General features: G+C 41.4%; 2 protein-coding genes across 2 annotated transcripts in view; one reads left to right on the top strand and one right to left on the bottom strand.

Annotated features, from left to right (window-relative positions):
- LOC144509860 (uncharacterized) overlaps positions 1 to 22,369 on the top strand; it is an 85,659-nt gene that overhangs the window by 12,490 nt on the left and 50,800 nt on the right. The window contains exon 4 of the mRNA XM_078238770.1: positions 10,912 to 10,980. Coding sequence (XP_078094896.1) covers positions 10,912 to 10,980 — 69 coding nt within the window. The remainder of the gene's footprint in view (positions 1 to 10,911; positions 10,981 to 22,369) is intronic.
- The window catches only part of prkcz (protein kinase C, zeta), a 466,471-nt gene continuing 461,364 nt past the window's right edge, over positions 17,263 to 22,369 (bottom strand). Inside the window, exon 18 of the mRNA XM_078238768.1 lies at positions 17,263 to 22,307. Coding sequence (XP_078094894.1) covers positions 22,220 to 22,307 — 88 coding nt within the window. The 3' untranslated portion in view covers positions 17,263 to 22,219. The remainder of the gene's footprint in view (positions 22,308 to 22,369) is intronic.

Here is a 22,369-nt window from a genome sequence, read left to right as displayed (position 1 = left end):
CGAGTGGCCTTGACCAATTGTGCCCGGTCTGGTCGATAAAAGTGTGGTTTGCATTCTGCGCAAATCCGACAGCTTCTAGTTACTGACCTGACATCCTCCACCGAGTAGGGCAGGTTGCGGGCTTTGATGAAGTGGTAGAGTCTGGTGACTCCAGGATGACGCAGATCATTGTGGAGAGCCTTCAAGCGGTCCTCCTGCATGATGGCGCATGTTCCGCGCGAGAGGGCATCCGAGGGCTCATTGAGCTTCCCTGGACGATACATAATATCGTAATTATAGGTGGAGAGCTCAATTCTCCACCGCAAGATCTTATCGTTCTTGATCTTGCCCCTCTGCGTGTTACTGAACATAAACGCCACGGATCGTTGATCCGTGATCAGGGTGAACCGCTTACCTGCCAGGTAATGGCGCCAGTGTCTGACTGCCTCCACAATGGCCTGAGCCTCCTTTTCCACCGCTGAGTGCCGAATTTCTGGGCCTTGAAGGGTGCGGGAAAAGAACGCGACGGGCCTGCCTGCCTGGTTTAGTGTGGCGGCTAGGGCGAAGTCAGATGCATCACTCTCCACCTGGAAAGGGATGGATTCATCCACCGCGTGCATCGTGGCTTTCGAGATGTCGCTCTTCAAAACCTTGAAGGCCAATTGGGCCTCCGGCGTAAGTGGGAAGGTCGTGGACTTAATGAGCGGACGAGCTTTGTCCGCGTAGTTGGGGACCCACTGTGCATAATATGAAAAGAACCCGAGGCATCTCCTCAGTGCCTTCGTGCTAGCGGGCAAGGGAAGTTCAGTGAGTGGGCGCATACGGTCTGGATCAGGGCCAATGACCCCGTTTTCCACCACGTATCCGAGGATGGCTAACCTACGCGTACGGAATACGCACTTCTCCCTGTTATAGGTCAGATTCAGGCGAGATGCAGTGCGCAGAAAGTGTTGGAGATTCGTGTCGTGGTCCTGCTGGTCATGGCCGCAGATGGTGACGTTATCCAGGTACGGGAAGGTAGCCCGCAACCCGTTCTGGTCCACCATTCGGTCCATAGCACGCTGGAAGACCGAGACCCCATTGGTGACACCAAATGGAACCCTGAGGAATTGGTATAGACGACCATCCGCCTCAAAAGCCGTATATTGTCGGTCCTCTGGGCGGATGGGGAGTTGATGGTAGGCGGACTTAAGGTCTATGGTAGAAAACACTCGGTACTGCGCAATCTGATTGACCATATCAGAAATGCGCGGGAGAGGATACGCATCCAGCTGCGTGTATCTATTAATGGTCTGACTATAGTCGATGACCATCTGAGGTTTGTTCCCGCTTTTGACTACCACGACCTGCGCTCTCCACGGACTAGCACTGGCCTGTATGATCCCTTCCTTGAGGAGCCGCTGAACCTCAGATCTAATAAAGATCCGGTCCTCAGCGCTGTAACGCCTACTTTTAGTAGCGATGGGCTTGCAGCCAGGTACCAGATTTTTAAAAAGGGATGGTGTCGTGATCTTCAGGGTGGATAAATTGCACGCGGGGCGCTTTGGGCAATTTGGAGGCTGCGGCTGATTCCCTACTGCCAGTGAAGGGAGTGGCCCACCGTACTGTAGGATCACACTCTTCATGTGGACCATAAAGTTTAGTCCGAGGAGAATTGGCGCGCAAAGGTGAGGTAGCACAAGGAGCCTGTATTGCTCGTAAACTGTGCCCTGTACCTCAAGAGTTACCATACATCGTCCTTGGATCGGTACAGACCGGGACTGTGATGCCATGGAAATTGTCTGTTTGGCAGGGAGAACCCGGAGTCCACACCTTTTAGCAGTTTCAGGGTGTATGAAACTTTCGGTGCTCCCACTGTCAAACAGACAATTCACAGTTCTGCCACTAACCTTTATCTCCATCATAGAATGTTCCAGTCTGTAATGCCTGGTCTGATCCAGAGAGATCGACGCCACCGTTGGCCCCTGGGCGTCACTGCATGCTGCCGATGTGGATGCTGAGGACCCCTGCTGGTCGCTGCTGCATGCTGCCGATGTGGATGCTGAGGACCCCTGCTGGTCGCTCCTAGTCGTCGTGGACCATGATGGCCGCCCCCATGGATCGCACGTGGGCGAGGGCGCCAAGCGCAGCGACTCCTGGTGGTCTTCCTCCTCCTCTGTCTGCCACGATGGCGCCGTCCTGAGATCGCACGTGGTCGGACCTCGTGGGTACTGCGACGCCGAAAGAGATGGTCTCCGTTCTGGAGGGTTACAAGCTGCACTGCCGTTTTTAGGTTTGGACCTGCAGACTTTGCCGTAGTGGCCTTTTTTACCGCACTGGCTGCAGATTGCCGTTCTTGCCGGACACTGTTGCCGTGGATGCTTGGCCCCTCCACAAAAATAGCATCGCTGGCCACCTGGAGCTGCCGCCGTCGTCGAATCGGTCTGGGAGCGCGGGTTCGCGGGGCGAGGAGGGAGCAGAGCTTGCTCCAACCACGTTGACTGCACGTGGTCCTCGGGGTACAGCGCCAAGCTCTTCGACGCCGCCTCCAACCTCACGGCCATCCCCATTGCCTGGGTCAAGTTGAGTTTCCCCTTTTCTAGCAATTTAAGCCTGATGTACGAGGACCCTACCCCTGCTACGAACGCGTCTCGGGCGAGGTCGTACATATACTGCTCGGCGGAGACGTCCTTACAGTCGCAACCCCTGGCAAGCTGCAGGAGCTCATTGGCATAATCCTCTATGGTTTCGCCCGACTGCCGACGTCGTGTAGCGAGGAGGTAACGAGCATGTATCTCGTTGGGTGGCATAATGTACCTATTCTTTAGGAGCTCGACGGCACCCTGGTAAGTGGGAGCTGCACGAATGGCTAGGTAAATCGTGTCGCTTACCCTCGCGTGGCGGACCTGGAGTCTATCACTGTCCGTAGTGATAGCTACCGAGGCTGCCAGGTAGTCCTCAAAGCACTTCCACCAATGGTCGAATGTGTTAGCTGCACCGACCGCACGTGGGTCCAGTGTCAGACGATCCGGTTTTAGGATCTGTTCCATACTCTCTTTTTTTTTCTTGTTGCACAGTTGTGAGTTTTCTGTTTACTTTATTAAATTGATGCGCGTCAATAAGCACATGGAATCAAGGCTTCGGTATTGAAGGCTTTAATAAAGTAACAAGGGAACTACTAACACGAATACACCAGTTCAGACTGAAGGGGTCCTGCCGGAGCAGGGGGTCTTATACCCTGCCACCGGAGGCGGGACCCCACTGGAATGTGCCACGATAACTCTTATAACAGGTAAACACCCTAACCCAACAACATAGTACAACCCCCACAGTAATAACACCCCAGCCCAACAGTAACATGGTAACAAACCCCAGTGGTGAACCAACGATGGTTCACCACAAAAGGCAGCTGTTATACTTCCAGTTTCTTCTCTGTATAGGTAAGAGCTCTTAGAATAAATTGCTCGTTGTTAGTTTGAATCTGTGTGTGCAACCATGTCTTTTTCTTTTTGTGTAAATTCCACAACCCCTAACATGATTAGGACCTTACAAAAGGAAACTAATGCCTGGGAGTGAATTTATGGGTTATAACATTTGGGTTTGAGGTCAGTGCTCACTAAAAAACTGAATTTATTGGGATTAAAATGCTATGTACATTAGTTCTATATTTTTCTCCAGCGGTTTTCTGCAGAGTGACATTTTGTTTTCACCCAAATTGCACATTAATTCAAATTAAAGGGTTGCTCTGCTTGAAAATATGTGTGGCAGACCTCTGTGCTTGTTGATAATCATACAATTCAATTATATTTGTATTCAACACATGATGGAATGTTTCTGCTCAGTAACATTGTTGCATAACTCTTTTTCCCTCCCTGAACAGAAAAGATTTGGGAAAGATATTCTTTTGCAGACAACTCTGTTTGAATGATTTACATGACTTTTTCTAGAATGTTTTTTGCCTGGGTGCAGACAGAATCATAAACAATGTGTTATCAGAAGATTAGCTAATCAGCCAGTGCTACCTTAGTTGGGAAGTGGACGGGCAGAATCCAATGCCTTCCCCAGAGGCAAGGTTGATGGGGTTGTACTTAATCAGGTGGGAGGGGTGGCAGTAGGGATTCAGCTGCCTTCCTCCTTCTGCTGTGAGTAAATGTTTGGCAGTAAGGCTTATGAATGGCCTTCCCGCCTTGTCACCAATTGAAACCCTCAAGTGAGAAATTAATGTGCACCTAAGGGCTTCATTCTGTTGCTGCTGTTATTAACCCAACAAAGGGTGGGGGGGGGGGCTCACCATGCAGGGAGTGTGACATGCAAACTGTTTTGGGGTTGCTAGTAGGCTTCCATGTCTCATTCCAAGCTCTTAATTGAGGGACCCAGCATCAGGAAGATGGGACCCACTGAGAACCACCCCTTGCACTTGTTGCCACACATCGTTCCCCCATGACTCCCTTCCCCCGCTATAACTCACTTATGACCTGAGTGTCTCAGCGATCCGTGGGCCTTGGATGGGTGCATTTCTGGCAGCAGCCTACGTCTCTCTGACGCTGCCGAGAAATGCATAGCTGCTGGCCTCTGATTTTCCCTTCGGGACCTTGATCCTGGGGAATGCCCACTGCTGCCCAGTTTGTGGCAGCTCTGCTTGAAAGTAGGTGACATGGGATGCTCACTGGCTGTCCAGTCAGTGGGCAAGGTCTCTGTTCCTACAGACATGATCTTTGTGGTTGCTCCTTTTTGCCCGATTAGCCTGCGAATACTCACCATTGAGGTACTGGAGTGTAACTGGAGCCCACAGAATCAACATCAAGGGCAAGATGTTTGGGCCCTCCAAGGTCGGGAGCGGAAATGTACAGGGCCCAGAAATTGTGGTGTGGGCTGGCATTATCATTTCCCAACACTGTTCCATTTTATGGAAAGTGGGTTTGAGGCCTGGCTGTCTGTTTCCAAAGCAGCAGCCTCCACGAACGGGCAGCCAATTAAATTCATAAAGAGCCTTTTTAGGAGACCAACTGGGATTTTCCTCAGGCTGTGAGGACACAATAAGTCTGCATAGGGATATAGATAGGTGAAATGAGGAAGTGGCAGTTGCAGTATAATGTATAAAAAATGTGATTATTCATTTTAGTAGGAAGAATGGAAAAACGGAATGTTATTCAAATTGTAAAAACTATTAAATGTTGGTGTTGAGGAATTTTGGAGTCCTTGTGTACAAAGCAAAGTTAGCATGTGTGGGAGGAGTGAGGGGATTTTCATTGTGTGTCTGGTGAGATTGAGGTGATGAATGAAAATAGCAGTGGAAACAAATTGCAGAATTATGGAGTAAGAGCTGGGGAATAGGACTACAACAGTATAAAAACACCATGCTGGATAAACTCAGCAGGCCTGGCAGCATCTGTGGGGAGAGAAACAGAGTTAACATTTCAAGTCTGTATGACTTCTTCAGAGTAAGAAGTCTCACAACACCAGGTTAAAGTCCAACAGGTTTATTTGGTAGCAAATACCATAAGCTTTCGGAGCACAGCTCCTTCATCAGATGCTCTGAAAGCTTATGGTATTTGCTACCAAATAAACCTGTTGGACTTTAACCTGGTGTTGTGAGACTTCTTACTGTGCTTACCCCAGTCCAACGCCGGCATCTCCACATCATGACTTCTTCAGAGCCAGTCGTACAGATTTGAAACGTTAATTCTGGCACCTACTGAGTTTATCCAGTATTTTCTGGTTTTATTTCAGATTTCCAGCATCCGCAGTATTTTGCTTTTATTATATAAGGGGAATAGGACTAATTGGATAACTCTTTGAAAAAGCTGGCACAGGCATGATGGGCAGAATGACCTCCTCCTGGTGCTGCACGATTTGATGGTCTGTCCCTTTAATATGTGGCCATCTTTACACAGTTGCCATTTTCACAGTATTAAGCAACAAAATCACCATTTTATGGACCGAGAGAGGCTAAATCCCAGCAGTGAAGTCATTCCTTTCCTTGCATTACTCACTCTCTTGCCCATTTATCATTGACAATGTTTCTCAGCTGTTTCCTATTCTCTGCATTAGAGCACAATTATTCTGGCTGAGGAATAATAATGAAATATGGGGAAAAATGGCACAAGGGCAGAAATACGTAGCTCATAAAATTATGTACACTATAAGTAAGTGATTTTTCTTGTAATCAAGGAAATATATGCCGATATCCCTGCAGTTCCATATGGTTTACGGGAGGGAATTACTGCATTCATTAATTCTAACAAAATAAAGTTGAAATGGGTATAAACTTATGTTCTCTGCTTTTGAAAATAATGATGACAGGATTTAATGCTCAATTCTGATCAAATTAATTGAATTAGAGTCAATGAATTCAGTGTCTATCAGAAACCCAGAAGCAATAAAACACCAGAAATGGGTAAAACTATGTTAAATGTGTATATGTTGTTAAGTGTTACAAATGAAGTACATTTTTAATGCAATTGATCATCTGTTTGTTTATCACAAGATGTATACAAACAAGGAGAATTGTTCAGTCTATCATTCTAAAACAAGATTACCCCCACCTCTCCACTAATCCTGATTCCAGGCTTTTTCCATTCCTCATTGAGAAATTCATTCCGTATTGATCATTGTGTGTGTGTGAAACAGATCTGCCTGATTTCAGTCTTAAATTTACTTCACAAATTTGAACAACTCCAGCTCTGCTTTTTTTCCCCTGATAACTCAATCCACTGACACAGAGGATCATTTGATGGCTCTTCTTCCAGGGATGTATGTCTCCCTTGTGTTTTGGTGAACAGAATTGGACACAGTGCTCAGGAGCACAGAGAGTCATCAATTTAAAACCTTTTCCTGAGTGAGAAGGGAGATGACAATTTTCCCCTCTCGTGCACAGTTGTTAGAACTGTGGAATGGTTTGGCATGAGGCGTAACGCTGAAATCACTGCATCTTTTAGGGGAAATTGGATACGTTTTTGATGGGGTGAGCAGGGCAGTGTTATTTGTTTTGAGGTTTCTTGTTTCTTTCCAGCACAGACCATATCAGGCAGATTGGCCTCCAGCTGTACTGGGAACCTTTATGCTTTGTTAGATTTTTGCTTTACTGATTTGGTTATAATTCTGCATTCCATTTGCTTTGTTGATTACTGCACCACTACAACAACATTGAGGTAGATAAACAAGATCTCGCAGCTCCTTCTAACAACTATAAACTTTTCCCTACCCGTTTGGTCCCCCTATGGCAATCACACAGTATATCCTGTCCATTCTTTTTGTGTAAGCACAGACAGTGTATGTATTGGGGTATTTTACAGCACCGGGAAAAATCACATCCATGTGCACGAACTTTCCAGCAGGCCTAATTTAAACTGGAGCAGGAACATTGGTAGACATTCCCTTCTCCAGTCTAAGAACACACTTGTAGAGCCATACTGTTATCCCGGTGAGAACCTCACATTTAGTATAAACCAAGGATGTTCCTGGTCAATTTAACTCATCTACTCACTTCCCTGACAAATGAAGCCATTTGTGGAGCTCCTCAGTTTGCTCTGTCTGTAAATGTGTACACCGTAACTTATTCCTGCAATTATTGTGAAAAATAACCATATACTTGTAATGTCACACTTGAAGGTAAATCACATAACATCTCGAAACAGTTATAGGTACAGCAACAGAAAAAAAATGCTTTTAACAGAAACCTTGTGTGTTCCAACAAACTGTTCAATTTCTCTAGTTATTTTGTGTGTCTTTTTTCTTCAAGGATTTATGGTGAGCATAAATATCATGAAGTCATCGAACCCTGCCCCCCCACACCAACACATGGAAGACAGCCCTGTGATTCATAGAGATATCCATTACCCTCTTCATTGTAATACTTAGATTTCACCAGGGTGTGCTGTCAATCATGAAAAATTGCAGAGTTTTAAAAAAATAAATGTGTATCCCCATTCCTTTTATTTTGGCAAACAGCAGAAATTGAGCCTTCTGTTTTCAGTATTGCTAGTGAGAATTATAAATAGAACTGTTTCCTCACAATACTACATCTGGCATAGCACAGTACTTACAATACTTAGTGCATAATGTTCTTTTTCTACCTTGTTCCATTCAACATTTTGCATCCTTTTCTTTCAGAATCTTTCTTTCATCAGCACTGGGTTTTGTTTCTTTTGTCCCCATTTCCCTCAGCATTTTGCAATCAACATTACTCATCATTTCAGAACATGGGTAAAGTGCTGGAAACATGTCTTGTTAGAAATGTTTTTACGTACTTTACTTTCATGTGAATTACTCTGAAATGTAGTGATAGTTGTGTAGTTAAAAGCAGCAGCTATTTTGTACATAGCACGATTTCACAAACGACAGTGAGATGCTTTACTATTAATCTGCTTCCAGTTGTGGGAAAAATGTTGGCCAGAAACTGAGAATACTCCCTCCTCTTTTTCTACGAGTGCCATGGGAACTTTTATTACACAGCAGAACAAAAATTCACCCTCTCTTGGTCACTGAGAGCAATACAGACAGAAACACAATTATGAGTTAGAAATCTTTGACAGTAGATTTTCTCCAACTATGTTTCCATTAATCCTTAAAATTCTGGTTGCATGGTTCCGTCAGTGATTGTTAGTTTAAACCTTATCACCCATAACATCCCAGGTTCAATTCCATGTCCATGTTGAGTTATCAGTGAAAGCTTGGATATTTGTAGAGGTTATAAGTGAGGGAAGTGTAAAATTAGCCAGAATTTCCACATGATTGCAGTCCAGAAATCTCTATCGGAAAATATCTGAACAAGAATAAGCTCTTGTATCGCCAATGCTTGAACAACTTGCTAAAAATCACTGTCTAGGTTTGTATGTGAAGAATTGTCACTTGAGTGAGGTACTGAGCAAAAGGACTGGCCATGCTATTGTACGACAATACAAGATTGCTCATACAGCACTGGACAGGAACAATTTGGTAGACCTCCCCTCCCAATGATGCGACAAGAGGTATAATCATATCAGACTGCTGACCAGGCTATGGTATGTGGTGTATTTTTAAATTTTGTTTATTTTATTCCAATTTTCCTGATGGTATGAATTTCAAATGCACAGAAACTGCTGCACTTTGTGGGCTGGATTCATCAGCTTCTCATCGTTAATCGGCAGAAAATTCAGTGGAAGACAGTAAAGGTTGTCAGTAAAGATAAGCATCTGGATTAATGAGTTTTCTATTTGATGTTTCCCATCTCCAGTACTAAACCAGAAAGGAAATGAATGCATTGCTGTGTCTCCAGAATGTTTACTAACTGGGACAATGGTATTTGTGAAGTTTTTTTTATAACCCCATCCTAACTGTAACTAGGATCCAGCTGCAAAAACAGATACTGATCCAGGTGTGATATGTGCACGAGCCCCTAAACTTTAGCTGTGGAGAGAAATTGAGTGGGTGAATATTGGTAGCTCCATCTACACCAAAGACTCTTAAGTCTTCGTTCCTTCTGATTGCTGCACAGAGGCATGATTCTCCTTTATTCAAAGTGTGCACCATTCAGAGAGACTGCCACACAGACCTCATTGTAGAAAGATGTTTGCAAATAGTGCAGCTAGACTTACTAGACTGTGACCCAATAAAGGGACATGGATTGGAGCCTTCAAAAAATCTAGTGCCATGTTCACTGGAACAGATGATTAATAGAGTGTTGAAAATTTTGCAAGGATTTGCGAGGGTAAGAACGAAAACAAATTCCATTGGCCACTGTCTGGGGCATGAGCATAAAAAAGGAAGGAAACTTTCAGTGATAAGATATAGGTACCGGAATGAGTTAATAAAGCTTATTAGTCATTTAAGAGGGACTGGAGAGAAAAAACATTGCAAGGGCAGAAAAATTGGAGTAGTTACAATAGGCATTAGCATGGTCACTTTGGGCCGAATGGCTTTCTTTTCTGAACTTTAAATGACCTATCACATTTAAGCTTCTCACCATTTTCTTTGTTTTTCTGAAGAAGCTGCCCTCGGGCGCAGTTCCACAGAAGCCCTTCACAACTTCAAGTAGCCATTGTTTGTTAGCTGGAGCAGGGTCAGTTGACGTCACAGCTAAATTGATGCTCTAAAGTCCATATACACTTCCAGCAGGGGTCACTGCATAATAGTGAGATGCACCTACAGCCACCTGACTCGGCATCAGCACCTGGGACCTTCCTCCTTGGTTTGGCTCAGCGGTTGACAGGATAAAATCTGAGGAGAAAGTCAAGTTAGTTTAATCTGCTTACAACCATAACAGGTTACCTTCTTTCTGTAACCTCTTTCTAAAAATAGTTTGTTCTTTATTTCATTGATGCAGCTTCAGCCCTTTTCTACATCGTGAAACAAAGACTGTGGCTGAAATGAATTACTGAGAGTGGCTGCCTCCTGGACAGTGATTTAAGTTTTAGTGAGGCTGAAAGGAATCACTGCTACATTGCCCTAATCAGTCTGTCTTTGTACCCGTTTCTTTGCAGAGGGAACACTGAATGAACAGATCGATTGATATATAACATTTCTTCGAGTTCCAGGTTATAAAAACTCCTAGTATGCCTCGAGTCAAAATGAAAAATAATCGCTTCCTGATAATTAGAATAGGGGTTCTATGTAACTATTGGGTTTCTTTACCTTTCTTGATTCTCAGCTTCCAGAAAGAAATTTGATCATGATTTGGTAACTTCTCCCGGCAAGCTGGGAGTTTGTTCCTTGTCTCTGAAGCAGCGTGCCCGTGTTATTTCTCTTTGAGTTTCTGTGATGAAGTTAAATCAACTCCTAATTTGGTAAACGAACTTAAGTGATAATTCCCAAACTTGAACTTACAATTTTCTTTCAGGGGCTGTATTGGGACCAAGAAGATTTAAACGCTCATCTTGATGCTCCATTTAACTTGTAGCCCTCAGACTGCACATTGTATGAATTGGAGTTAATTTTCCTGCATTGTACTGAGTAGAGAATGCTTTTCTTTTCCAGATTCACTGTGTTGGAAGTCGATAGTCATCTTGCCAAATGTCTCTCTGAAAGCACAGAAGACGTGATATGGTAATTACCTGGACAAAGGAGTACCATATTAAAGCTGCTTAGATATATTGCAACAAGGTCTATAAATAAAGTGCCTGGGAGCTGAAATGTCAGACTGCATTTGTGGTGATATTCCATGCTTTGTTGGATTTAAAAATGTTTGATGAGAACTGGCTAACATTAGCTAAGTTAGAGTCCTCTATCTAGATCAGCTGTCACCATTTTATCACTTCATTTGAGGTCAGATTGTCCCTTATTGTACATTGGCTGTTAGCATATGCTCAGTTGCTTGGTTAGCAGATTGATATGCTACCCCATCTTTTAAAGATACTGATTTCTTACAGGTTGTCAGGTACCCTCCAGTATTTCACTTGTGCCTATTAGTCATAGTTCAGTCTCTACAATGGTGGTCATCAGGGTATGTTCTGCAGGTGGGTTCATAGCTAAACAAGTCCTACCTATGCACGTGCATTTCTAAAAGAGGTCGCTGGCTAGGAAGAGGAAACCCTGTGTGATATTCAAATCTGTAACTCAAGGGTTACAGCTGAGAGCTATTATAGCATGCATACGATATCAATAGCATCAATAACTGAAATGGTCCAAGTTCCCTCATTATTGTGATCAGCCGTATTACTAAGCTATTGACCGGATAGGGTTATTGAACCCAGCAAACTGAACTGTGATATGTAAATAGTGAGCATTTCCTTAAATAAAAAGTGGGATCACTTACCTTTTGGTGATCAGGATTGTTGGTTGAAAGGTTAAACTCATATAAAGTAGATGAGCATAAAAATTAGAGGAACACATGTCTCTAAGAGTTTCAATGTCAGGCTCCTTTTAATATCTGTGCCAGTTCTTTGTTACGTTCACTTCAGTTCCTCTCAAGATGAAGAAACAATTCAAGTTGAGCCTCAGTGGAGAAATCTGTATAACTGTTCAAAAAGTATGTGGATAAACTCCATTGTAAAAGTTATCACTAAGTTTGGAAACATGGTTTGGGCATCAATACAAGGCCATCAGGATGATCACATTTGTCTTGTAATAAAAGGTCAAAAATACAAATAATAAAGGAAACTTGCTTAGCAGAGGGAAACAGTTTATGATGTGTTAATGTGTTTCAGTCCTTCGTTCTGTAAGGTTCTTGTTCAAAAGTGAACAGTTTGGCTGATAGTCGCATCTTTGGAAGATCAAGGAAAGACATTTTTCCAACCAGTGATATCCAGCCCAGAGCTGAACTTGGCTTTTCCACAGTCATCAGATACTGGGGACAGGAACTATCCACAACCTTTCAAAATGGTGAGAGAGAAGGACCTGGATGCATAAGTCCCATTCCTGACCAATCTAATTTTTGCTGGTAGAAGAAAAAGAGGTGGGACATGATTCACACAGGAGGGAAACCTGAACTCAGCACCAAATTCAAATGGCCCTGCTGAGTTCATTGAGGTCCCACTTTCCCTGTTGTAAGGGACCTTAGCTCATAGTGAGAGTCATGAATTAATGGAGTTGACATAAACACTTGAGGTGGATAAGGTTTGTATAACTGTCGTGATGCCTTGCTCTTAAACTTTAAAACATCACTGTAGTTGTCAGCGAGGGTTTGGACTCTTTGATTGACAGTAGCATCTTGGTCTTGCATTTTCAATAGAGCTCTTTGCTAAAATTCCTTCAAGTGCAATCATGTCATTATGAATGCCTAGCAGAGTTTCAAAATCTAGTTATCTCTTCAGGGTTTCAGAGTTCACTTTTGATTTGGTGTATTAAAGGAATAGCAGTTTTTGATGTGAGGTCTAACAGAAAATTGTTTTTATAAGAAATTAGTCACAAGATTTAAAAGCTGTGAATAAGTTCTGTGGATGATTTTTTTTCAATATTCAAGTGTGTAGAGTGAGAGCTGTATTAGAAGTTATCATCTCCTCATGGCCCCTGAAGTCTGCTTATGGTGAGTGCTAGATGAGTCGCCTTGAAGGTGGCATGGAGAGTATGAGAGGCCATTGTGATACTATGCTATTTAGACACATGTTTAAGGCGTGGCTGTTTTAAGAGGCAGTGTTTTGTTACAGGACTCCATTTGTCTGAGGAAACGTGCAGCAAATGCTAAGAATACAGGATAATAAATTTGAGCTAGGGATGTGTTTCTTTGTAGAGTTAATGGATCTTTTGTTTATTTAGGTTCTCCAGTGGTTTCAGAACAGAGTTTTGATTAGGTTGATTGACAGGGACTGAGTCATGTGGTTAATGGGAGAAGCTAAGCTTCCAAGGAAGAAATACTGAGAGTTTCATTAAAAAAAAGTGTTTCTTCTGGCAGCCCAGAAAGCAGTGGCTCTCTGAAAATACCTGTGAAAACTGCTGGTAACCCAAGTCACAGCAAATATGCCTATGTTTTGCTAACCTAATTTTAAAGAGGGGGTTTAAGCCTATGAGAGGAATAACTTGAACTGGAACTCAGCGCTAGGTTAGCAGTTAAGACTTATGTATCTGGTCATGTTTAAGTATTGTTCAATTGTTGTAGTTGAACTGTATTGTTAAATAAGGTTTGTTTTGATAAAAGCTTCCAGTTTTTCAGCAGAATCACATCTAGATTGAAACATCTTATCCCTACACTAATGCCAAAATAGAGAATTGTTGAGGTCTAGTCTGGCTTCATAATATACTTTGGAGTTTCTGATCTGGTACACTAATAGCATGTGGAGAAGTTATTTGGAGATAATGAGTTGGCATTGAGGGGTGGGTAGGGGTAGCAGGAGGCTGAAAGGGTCTAACAGTTTGTAAAGCAACTAGGTTGAAGTCTGAGAGAACCAAGTAGACCTTTTATCCAGCTTGTCACAGCCCTGTGGCCACCTGCATTCTGCTTTGAGTTAGCACACCCAAATGTATCATGCACTTGTCCTCAGAGTGAAAAATCACATGTTTTGAGGATTTTTTTTATTGGGGCAGGGTCAACGAGTTATGAACCTGCCTGGCTTGAGGTACCTGCCTCAGCAGACAAAATCCAGCCCCGAGCCTGATTCCTGCAACGTTACACTTGTTCTGAGTTGCCCAAGCAAGAAAATTGGATTGTGTGCTCCCCTTAGTTATATAGCTGACAACTGTTACATTGTTGATTTAAAGTAGAACTGAAAGTTCTAACTGGCTGGAAACATTAAAAATAATAAATTAAGTGTTTGACATCTCAATATGTTGTACTAAGTGGAGTGTTTGGGGTGTGGGCTGAGGTATCTTGTCTCCACATCTTTCACAACAACCTAGGTAGTCATGTCATGTATACTCTACCTGAGGACAGGTCCTTGGCTCCTAGTCTGCTGACACTTCATCCTGAGCTCGGGCAGGGTGAGAAGACAGGTCCCAAATTCGCCTCAGCTAGAAAAGTAATTGAACCTACACTGTTGGTGTTATCCTGAACCATATGCTAGCCATCTAAACTAATTGCCTCCTATACCCTAGCTAGGCAGAAGCCAAAATGCAAAGACCATGCATAAACCCTGTCATTAATCTGTCTGAATGTGTCTCAACATGGAAAACATCATATACCATTCGTTTACAGGCATCTTATAAAATATGAGCATTGAATAAATTGTGAATCTTCTAAACTCACGAAATGATGGAATAGAGGATAGAAATAACAGCATCTTTTAGACAAACTCGAGTAATTGAACAAGAATTTTAAAAGGTAGAAGTTATCGGATATGAGAATGGGAATTAAAATTAGAGTAGCCAGCTCCAGTTGAAGATTTAGCATTGCATAGCCATTCGTGTCGTAATTTCTAAATCTAATCTCTTGAATACTTTTATCTGGATCTGAAATAAGAATGGCCTACTACAAAATAACTATAGCATTGGACTCCAAGCGATATATGACGGATGGGCTGTTGCCTTCAATAGTTTGCTCCGAGTGACAAAGCTGGAACAGTCTTCATTGCTCATTGGTTTTTCTGGTAATTTGAGCACATTCTCCCTAGCCAAAAGATTTTTGCTTTTGAATGGGTTTTTGGGTCACTGCCTTCTTGTCAGCTTCTCTTATAGTTAGCTAGTCAATCAGACATTTTGAGAAAGTTGTTGAGTCTCTGGAGCCTGTTTTTTCTTTCTCTGTCTTGCAAACCCTTGGCAAATTTCCCAGTCACAAAACTGTTTCACCAGGAAACACCAGAGACACTCAAAACGAGCATTGCTTGTCAGCTGTCTCAGAATGGAAGCTGGCATGTTACTGTCCTGAAGTTTAATACTTGGCCAATATTTTGTGCAGGGATCATATTTTGAATATAATACAAATATAGGACCTGGATGGACTGAATGGTGCTTCCTAATCAGAAAGTTACTTTACAAATCTAGTTTTGGAATAAAAACAGAAAATATTTTAAATTTTCAAGGATCTCACAGGACAGAAGTATGGATCACAGATGCCTTAACACTCCAGGGCCAGTTTGTGATCTACCAACGAGATTACACTGGGCAGAGCTTGGCAAAATTTACCTTGAGTGGGGTAGATATCCTTCATTAGAATCTTTTCAGATGTTGACAGACTGGAAAAAATTCAATATTGTGTTTTCAAGATTTCCCCCCCTCTCCATTTGCAGTTCTCATTTGAATACAAAATTGCTTAAATATAACATTTATCTGGATCTGAAATAAAAGCAAATTACTGCAGATGCTGGAATCAAACAAAAACTGAAAATCTCAGCAGACCTGAACAGCATCTGTGCGGAAAGAATAGAGCTAATGTTTCAAGTCTAGACGACCCTTTGTCAGAGCTGAAGACAGTAGAATATAGAATATTTAAAATGTTAGGGGAATTGACAAAGATGTCACAGACAAAAAGACAAAGGGAATATAAATAGTGGTGATCACAGCTAAGGATGCTGATAGTAGGATAACCTGAGACATGTAACAGATGGCCCTAATGATTGGCGAAGAGATGGTGGTGGAGGGAAAAAGATGGAAAGCAAGATGAAAAAAAAGTGGACAAATGAAACAATGGAAGAAATGAGGTACAGCACCTGCCCTTTATCTCCTCCACACTCGCCATTCAAGGGCCCAAACACTTGTTTCAGGTGAAGTGCGCCTCCTTTAATGTGGTCTATTGCATCCGCTGCTCCAAATATGGTGTACTCTACATCGAAGAGACCAAATGCAGACTGGTGACTGCTTTGCAGAACACCTTCGGTCTATCCGCAAGTAGGACCCAGACCTTCCTGTCGCATGCTATTTCAACTCACCATCCTGCTCATGTCCACATGTCCATCTTTGGCCTACTGCAATGTTCTAGTGAAGCCCAAGACAAACTGGAGGAATAGCACCTCATCTTCTGAATCGACACTTTAAAGTCTTCCGGACTGAACATTGAGTTCAACAACTTCAGAACATGAACTCTGCGCTCTACCTTCCTCCCCATTTCCATCAATTTTATTTCATTTTTCCACTTTTTTTCCATCTCATTTTCCATCTTTTAACCCCTGACCATGGTCTCCCCTCCCCCCACTCGACTGGGGCCATCTGTTACATGTCTCAGGTTATCTTTTGACACTGCTTATCTTTGTTCTGCCACTCACACATTCTGATCTCTTAATGACTGCTATCCCTTTGCCATGATCACCACCTTCCTGTCGCATGCTATTTCAACTCACCATCCTGCTCATGTCCATCTTTGACCTACTGCAATGTTCTAGTGAAGCCCAAGACAAACTGGAGGAATAGCACCTCATCTTTTGTCTTTTTGTCTGTGACTTCATTGTCAGTCCTCCCTTCCCCCTAACATAAGTATCATCCTATATTCTATTGTCTTATGCTCTGACGAAGGGTCGTCCAGACTTGAAATGTTAGCACTATTCTTTCTCCACATATGCTGTCAGACATGCTGAGAGTTTCCAGCATCAAGGTATCTTTTTCTTCAAAAGAGAACATAAACACCTCCTTGCTCTTCTCAACTGTCCGCGGATGTGATTTCAGTCATTTATTCTTCATTTTCGGAATTTATTTTCTGAAGAATCCTCAAAATGTAGAAACCACTTTGAAAAGCACAGCTCCTCTCTAAGGCTCAATCAAATCCAACTCTTACGCGATTCCCCCTGGAGTTGCAATACCTGCTAATGAATATCAAAATACTGAAAGCATGTAAATAACAGTTGTTGTCCCTGCATGTATTGTATGCTGAAAGCACAAACTAAATATTGAATTAATTTTGTTATACTTTCAGTAAAATGTTTAATTCAGATGTGCAAGGATCTGCATCTTACTAGTATAGATTAATTCAATCAGTTGATGTACAATAAAAATTGGCCTCGAGTGGCACACAAGCCGTCAATGTTTTTTAAATTAGGTTTTTTTATGAGAATAGGCAAGAACAGTACAATTCACACCCATAAATCAACTGCCATATACAAAATAACTACAATGAACATCTCACTATTTTACAATCATTAAATTAGCTCTAATTTTTCATTAAGGACTAATCCAAGTTAGACCACTGTACACTTGCACCAGAATTGTATTAAATTTTTGTTACAGGTCAGACTAAACTGATTTATTTTTCCTCAGGCAGTCTCCCATTGCAGTTTTCCACACAAAATGTTCTGTAGACCGAATACAAATTTAGAATTGCGAAAGTGAATTGTGCACAGCTGGTAAAGCCAAGATCTTGGTAGCAGGTTGGGGCAGACCAGGCTACAGGTTTATTAGTTTTCTGCAACACTTTCCATTCTTTTCCACACGTCTCCCAAATAATTTGTATTTGATTACTCATTGTGATGAATAATCAAAATGGAAGTGCACAGATTTTAATGTCATGAGAAAGTTTATTTAGTTCCAATGAGCATTTAGAAAAACAGGCACATAGCAGCAGTGATAATTTGTGGGATCCAATGATCAATTAGAGTATTGTGTCCAGTTCTGGTCACCACACTGCAGAAAGAACATGAGGTTCCTTGAAAGGGTGCAGAGGAGATTTCCAAAATGGCTTCAGGAATAAAGCATTATAGCTACAACATTAGATTGGAAAACCTGGAATTGTTTTTCTTAGAGCGGAATCTGATAGAGATGTATAAGATTATGATTGGTTTAGATATGGTAGACAAAAAAAAAACTGTTCCCATTAGCTGATGGTACAAGAACCAGGGTACAGGCTTTTGGTTATGAAATGCAGGGGGAAGACGATAAAGAACATTTTTTGCAGCGAGTGGCAAAAACCTGGAACTCGCTGCTGACAAGGATGATGGAAGCAGAGGTGATTAATGATTTCAAGATGAAATTGGATGGGCACTTGAAGGAAATAAACATAACATGGCCACAAGGATAGACTGATTGGATTGCTCTGCAGAGTTCTGACATGGATTTGATGGGACAAATGGCCTCCTCCTGTGCCATTATGACTTTGACATTTGCAAATAAATGATGAGTGATTAAGGAAAATAGTGTTTTTAAAAACCAACCAAGGGATATGGAACATATCCAAACCATCCAAATCTCATTTATACAAACTCCCAAGAGATTGAAATATGAAGAAGTTAGACACAGGAAAATTGATTTGGAGAAAGATAGGCTAAATGGCCACTCTTGTGTGCTTTGATTTTTAATTTTTTAAAAAGTTGGCAATGACTGATGGTTTAATTTGTCTAATAGACTATAGCGTAGGCTCAACTGTTCTACAGTAGAATTGGATTGTACATCAAACATTTTGTTATACAATCACACCTATCTTCATGGTCGCTGAACATTTGTTGGAGCCATTTTGTAAGATCATCCTCTCTCACGAATGATTGGATTTCAGGATGGGTGAAATAAAGGCAAGAGCCAATGTTTAAACCAGTGCACCTTTTAGGACTTAAGTTTTCTTAGGGGATTAAAAATAATAGATATGGGTCAGAATTCTCTGGCCGTTCGCGCCAGTGGGATTCTCCGGTCCCACCAGCAGCGGGTTTCGCAGGAGAGTGGAGTGACATCAGTGGGAAATCCCATTGACAGCGGCAGGACCAGAGAATCCTACCACTGGGGAACAGCACACCTCCTTCCACTGCTGGAAGCACGCGGTTGGGAGGCCAGAGAATCTCACCCATGATGTGACCACTTCTCTGATTTATGGCATTGCCAACACTAGCTTTATTTAACTAAGAGGTAACAACAGATATAATTTGTAGATGTTTGGTGCAGTAAATTGAACAGTTGTGATTTTTCTCAGCTCAATAGCAAAAAAATACAGGGGGTGGGGGCGAGATTGGGGGTTGCAAGTGGATTGCATATGGAGAAAGAAAGTTAATTTGTGAAGGAAACTAGTCTACAAATTTTGCAGAATAATTGGGAGTCCTGGCTGTGATAATATGTGGTCCAGTCAGATACTTGGTACAGTGACGTTTTCCTGATAGGTTAGCTCAAGTTTTCATACTGAAGACGGTTGTACTGTGAATAACCCTTGCGATAGAAGATCATTCCATGTAAATTAAGAGTTATACCTGAAATATTCTCTCTTTCAAATGCTGACTTTACTTTCTGTGCATGTCCAGCATTTTCTGTTTAAGAGAAAATGTCTTTAAATAGAATTTGGAGTCCAAGTAGCCTTGACTCTGTGCTTGTTTGTTATTGTTTATATTTTGATAGTAATTTAAAAAAGGATAAAAGCAAAACTCTTCCCAGTATTTGGTCTGATTGAACACCAAATACAATCTCACTATTTTATAAGTATTGCCTTGGAGATCATATATCCATTTAGCCTGACCATGAAAACATATTAGCAGACATTTAGATCACATCCTTCATAATTCTCAAATTTAAAAATTGGAATACTTAAAATATAATTTTTTTCCCCTCAGCACGATATAATCAGTCTTAATGACACAGACACTTAGCAAAAATGGAGAGGAATGAGCTTGCAAATGGAGGTGTATTTGGCAACAGAAAGAAATCACTGCTTTACAATTCAATCTGTATATAGACACCCAAAATTGGCAGCTGGCTTAATATTAGGTAATGTCGTAAATCATATGGTTAAAATCTGATTGGCTAAGATCTGTGCAGTTCCAGCCATTGTATATAATGCCATGGATCATCTGATTTAAATAAAAGATAGTCGGTGAAAGAGTGTGCACTAATTCCATCACCTGCTAGAAATGTAGATTTAGGTTTGAGCAAATCGTTCTCAAGCTGGCTTGAAGCCCAAGGCTTCTGTCTATTGAATAGATTTTTTTGGATTAAACAGAATTGCACATTTGTGAAAAACAGGTATGCAGCAATCCCCTGAAAAAAGTCAACATTTAAGGTATAATCCTTCATCCAACAGTACTGTGTCTTTTCTTTTCAGTTGACAATGGACCTGTTGCACATTTCCAACAAAAAGAACGAGAGAGAGAAAATGTCCATAATTAACAGACAAAAAAACTCAGCCTTGAGAGAATTTTAATTGCACTGTTCTGGGGGTTTCTTACACCCCCTCAGTGATTGAAGAGTTAAAATTGTCTCATTAATTCAAAGCAGGCTTCAACCCACAATAAAAAAGATTTTGAATTCATATTTCTACATTGTAGTAATTAGACGCTTTCTTGTACAGAATGCTCAAACTAACCAGCTATTTACCAAATACAATTGGGAGCTTATTTATCATTCTTCAGGCTGGCGCAGGGGAATCGAGAACACATATCTCAAAATATTAATCTTTTGCCCATTTACACATATGATTCGGGGCCACCACCTTCCTTCTCCTTTCAAAAAGAAGATTACACCACTTCACATACAAGTTCAAAAAAAGGTATGTACATTGTTTCGCAATTCTTCCAATAGTCTTGATACTTTGTTTTTTCCTACATCCCTGTAGATCGTTATCCTGGATTCTGGTTATATCCAATCTTAATAGAGCACATTTATGACCCGGTCAGAAAACTTATTTAGGCACTTCACTGTCTCAGAAGAAAATCTTTGGAATCCACACACACGGAGTACCCTAATTTCTGAATTACAGGCCATTTTTCAATTTAAAAAGCTGTACATAAAAGGGTAAGTGTAGACTTTGATGGAGAATGTAAAAAGCTGATGATGGAAAGATCCAATTTGTCATTTTATGGCTTTTTAGACATTATGTCGGATAGAAAAATGAAACCTCTTTGCTGGTTTGTTGGTAGCCAGAAATTTAGAAATTAGGGATTTCAGACTAACTTTCCAAGTGCCTGCTAATTGGCATTAGTTGTGACATTGATTCCAGGGTTAAATGATGGCCCATACTTACAGATTTTAAAATGCAGTATTAAGCAGACGAGTCACCATTCCTAACACACAAAATTCCTTATTATCATTTGTAGTGTACCTTTTTTTGGGAGGAGGATGTATGCGACTACATTCTGCATTTCTCTGCAAGCCACAAATCCCACTCTTAATCACAGAACTAGATGAAAAAAAGTTCCAACAAGTGATGTTTGGTTAAGTTTAACAAATAGCTAAAACAAACAGGAGTATAGTTTAGTTGCAATTTACCAGTGCAACTTAAAAAAACCAAGATGAATAATCATGAATGCAAATCACATAGTTGTGTCACACTACTGTATATTCAGTAAGATAAAAACAGTTGTTTTTTTGTTTAAAGTCCAGCTGTTTGTTCCATGGCATTATATAATATAGCAGTAATTAACAAGAAGCTGTGATTCACTGGCTAATAAAGTATTTCTGGATTATATCTCTGTACTGCACAACATTACACCCAGATTAATCCAAGTGTACATTATTGACCAATAAAACACAGATTTCTTGTTTATTATTGCTTACGTATAGGTTAGAGCCAGTGGTTTGTAAATCACATTAGCCAGTTGTCCAAAGGCAATCACAGGTTAAGGTGTAGTTACCCATACTACTGTTCTTAAATAATATAGTATTGTACATTCTTTCTCTTGAGGTCAAACCTCTGAATGTCTATTTATAAAGAGAGAGAAAAGTGCAGTGTCTCCAAGTTCCTTCATAGAAGCCATCATATAATTCCTTGTTTTGAGGGAATGAAAAGAATATTCCTTCATGGAAGCAGGCACGGATCAGGCAGTCTTCCCTTCACTAACAAAATGCCAGTTGAATCAATGTCCAGTAAATAAGGAGAAACTGTGGCTGTTTGTGGAAAACTACCACTGAAATATCTTTCATTGTTCAGCAGCAGTCACCATGGTTTGCAGTACTCTTGGAAAACTTGCACCAGATCCACAACCTTGCATGCAGGTAGATAAGGAAAAAGTCACCAACCGGAGAGAGTTGAAGTCGACCTTTGACAAACTAGGCAAAACAATTCCACTTTTCAAATGCTGCTTGTTCATACGGTTTCCTCTGATGACATCAGCAAAGGGTTAATATATTCAAACCCCTCAAATTCCGATTGGTCAATTCTTTTTATTACATCTCTGCAAAGGTGGAAAAAAAAGACACTGAAGCGATATTTAAACACAATGGTGGGCTCAATCCA

This window comes from Mustelus asterias, chromosome 22, assembly GCF_964213995.1.
Source record: "Mustelus asterias chromosome 22, sMusAst1.hap1.1, whole genome shotgun sequence".
In the NCBI taxonomy this organism is placed as follows: Eukaryota; Metazoa; Chordata; class Chondrichthyes; order Carcharhiniformes; family Triakidae; genus Mustelus; species Mustelus asterias.
This window is presented reverse-complemented; position numbering and strand designations above follow the sequence as displayed.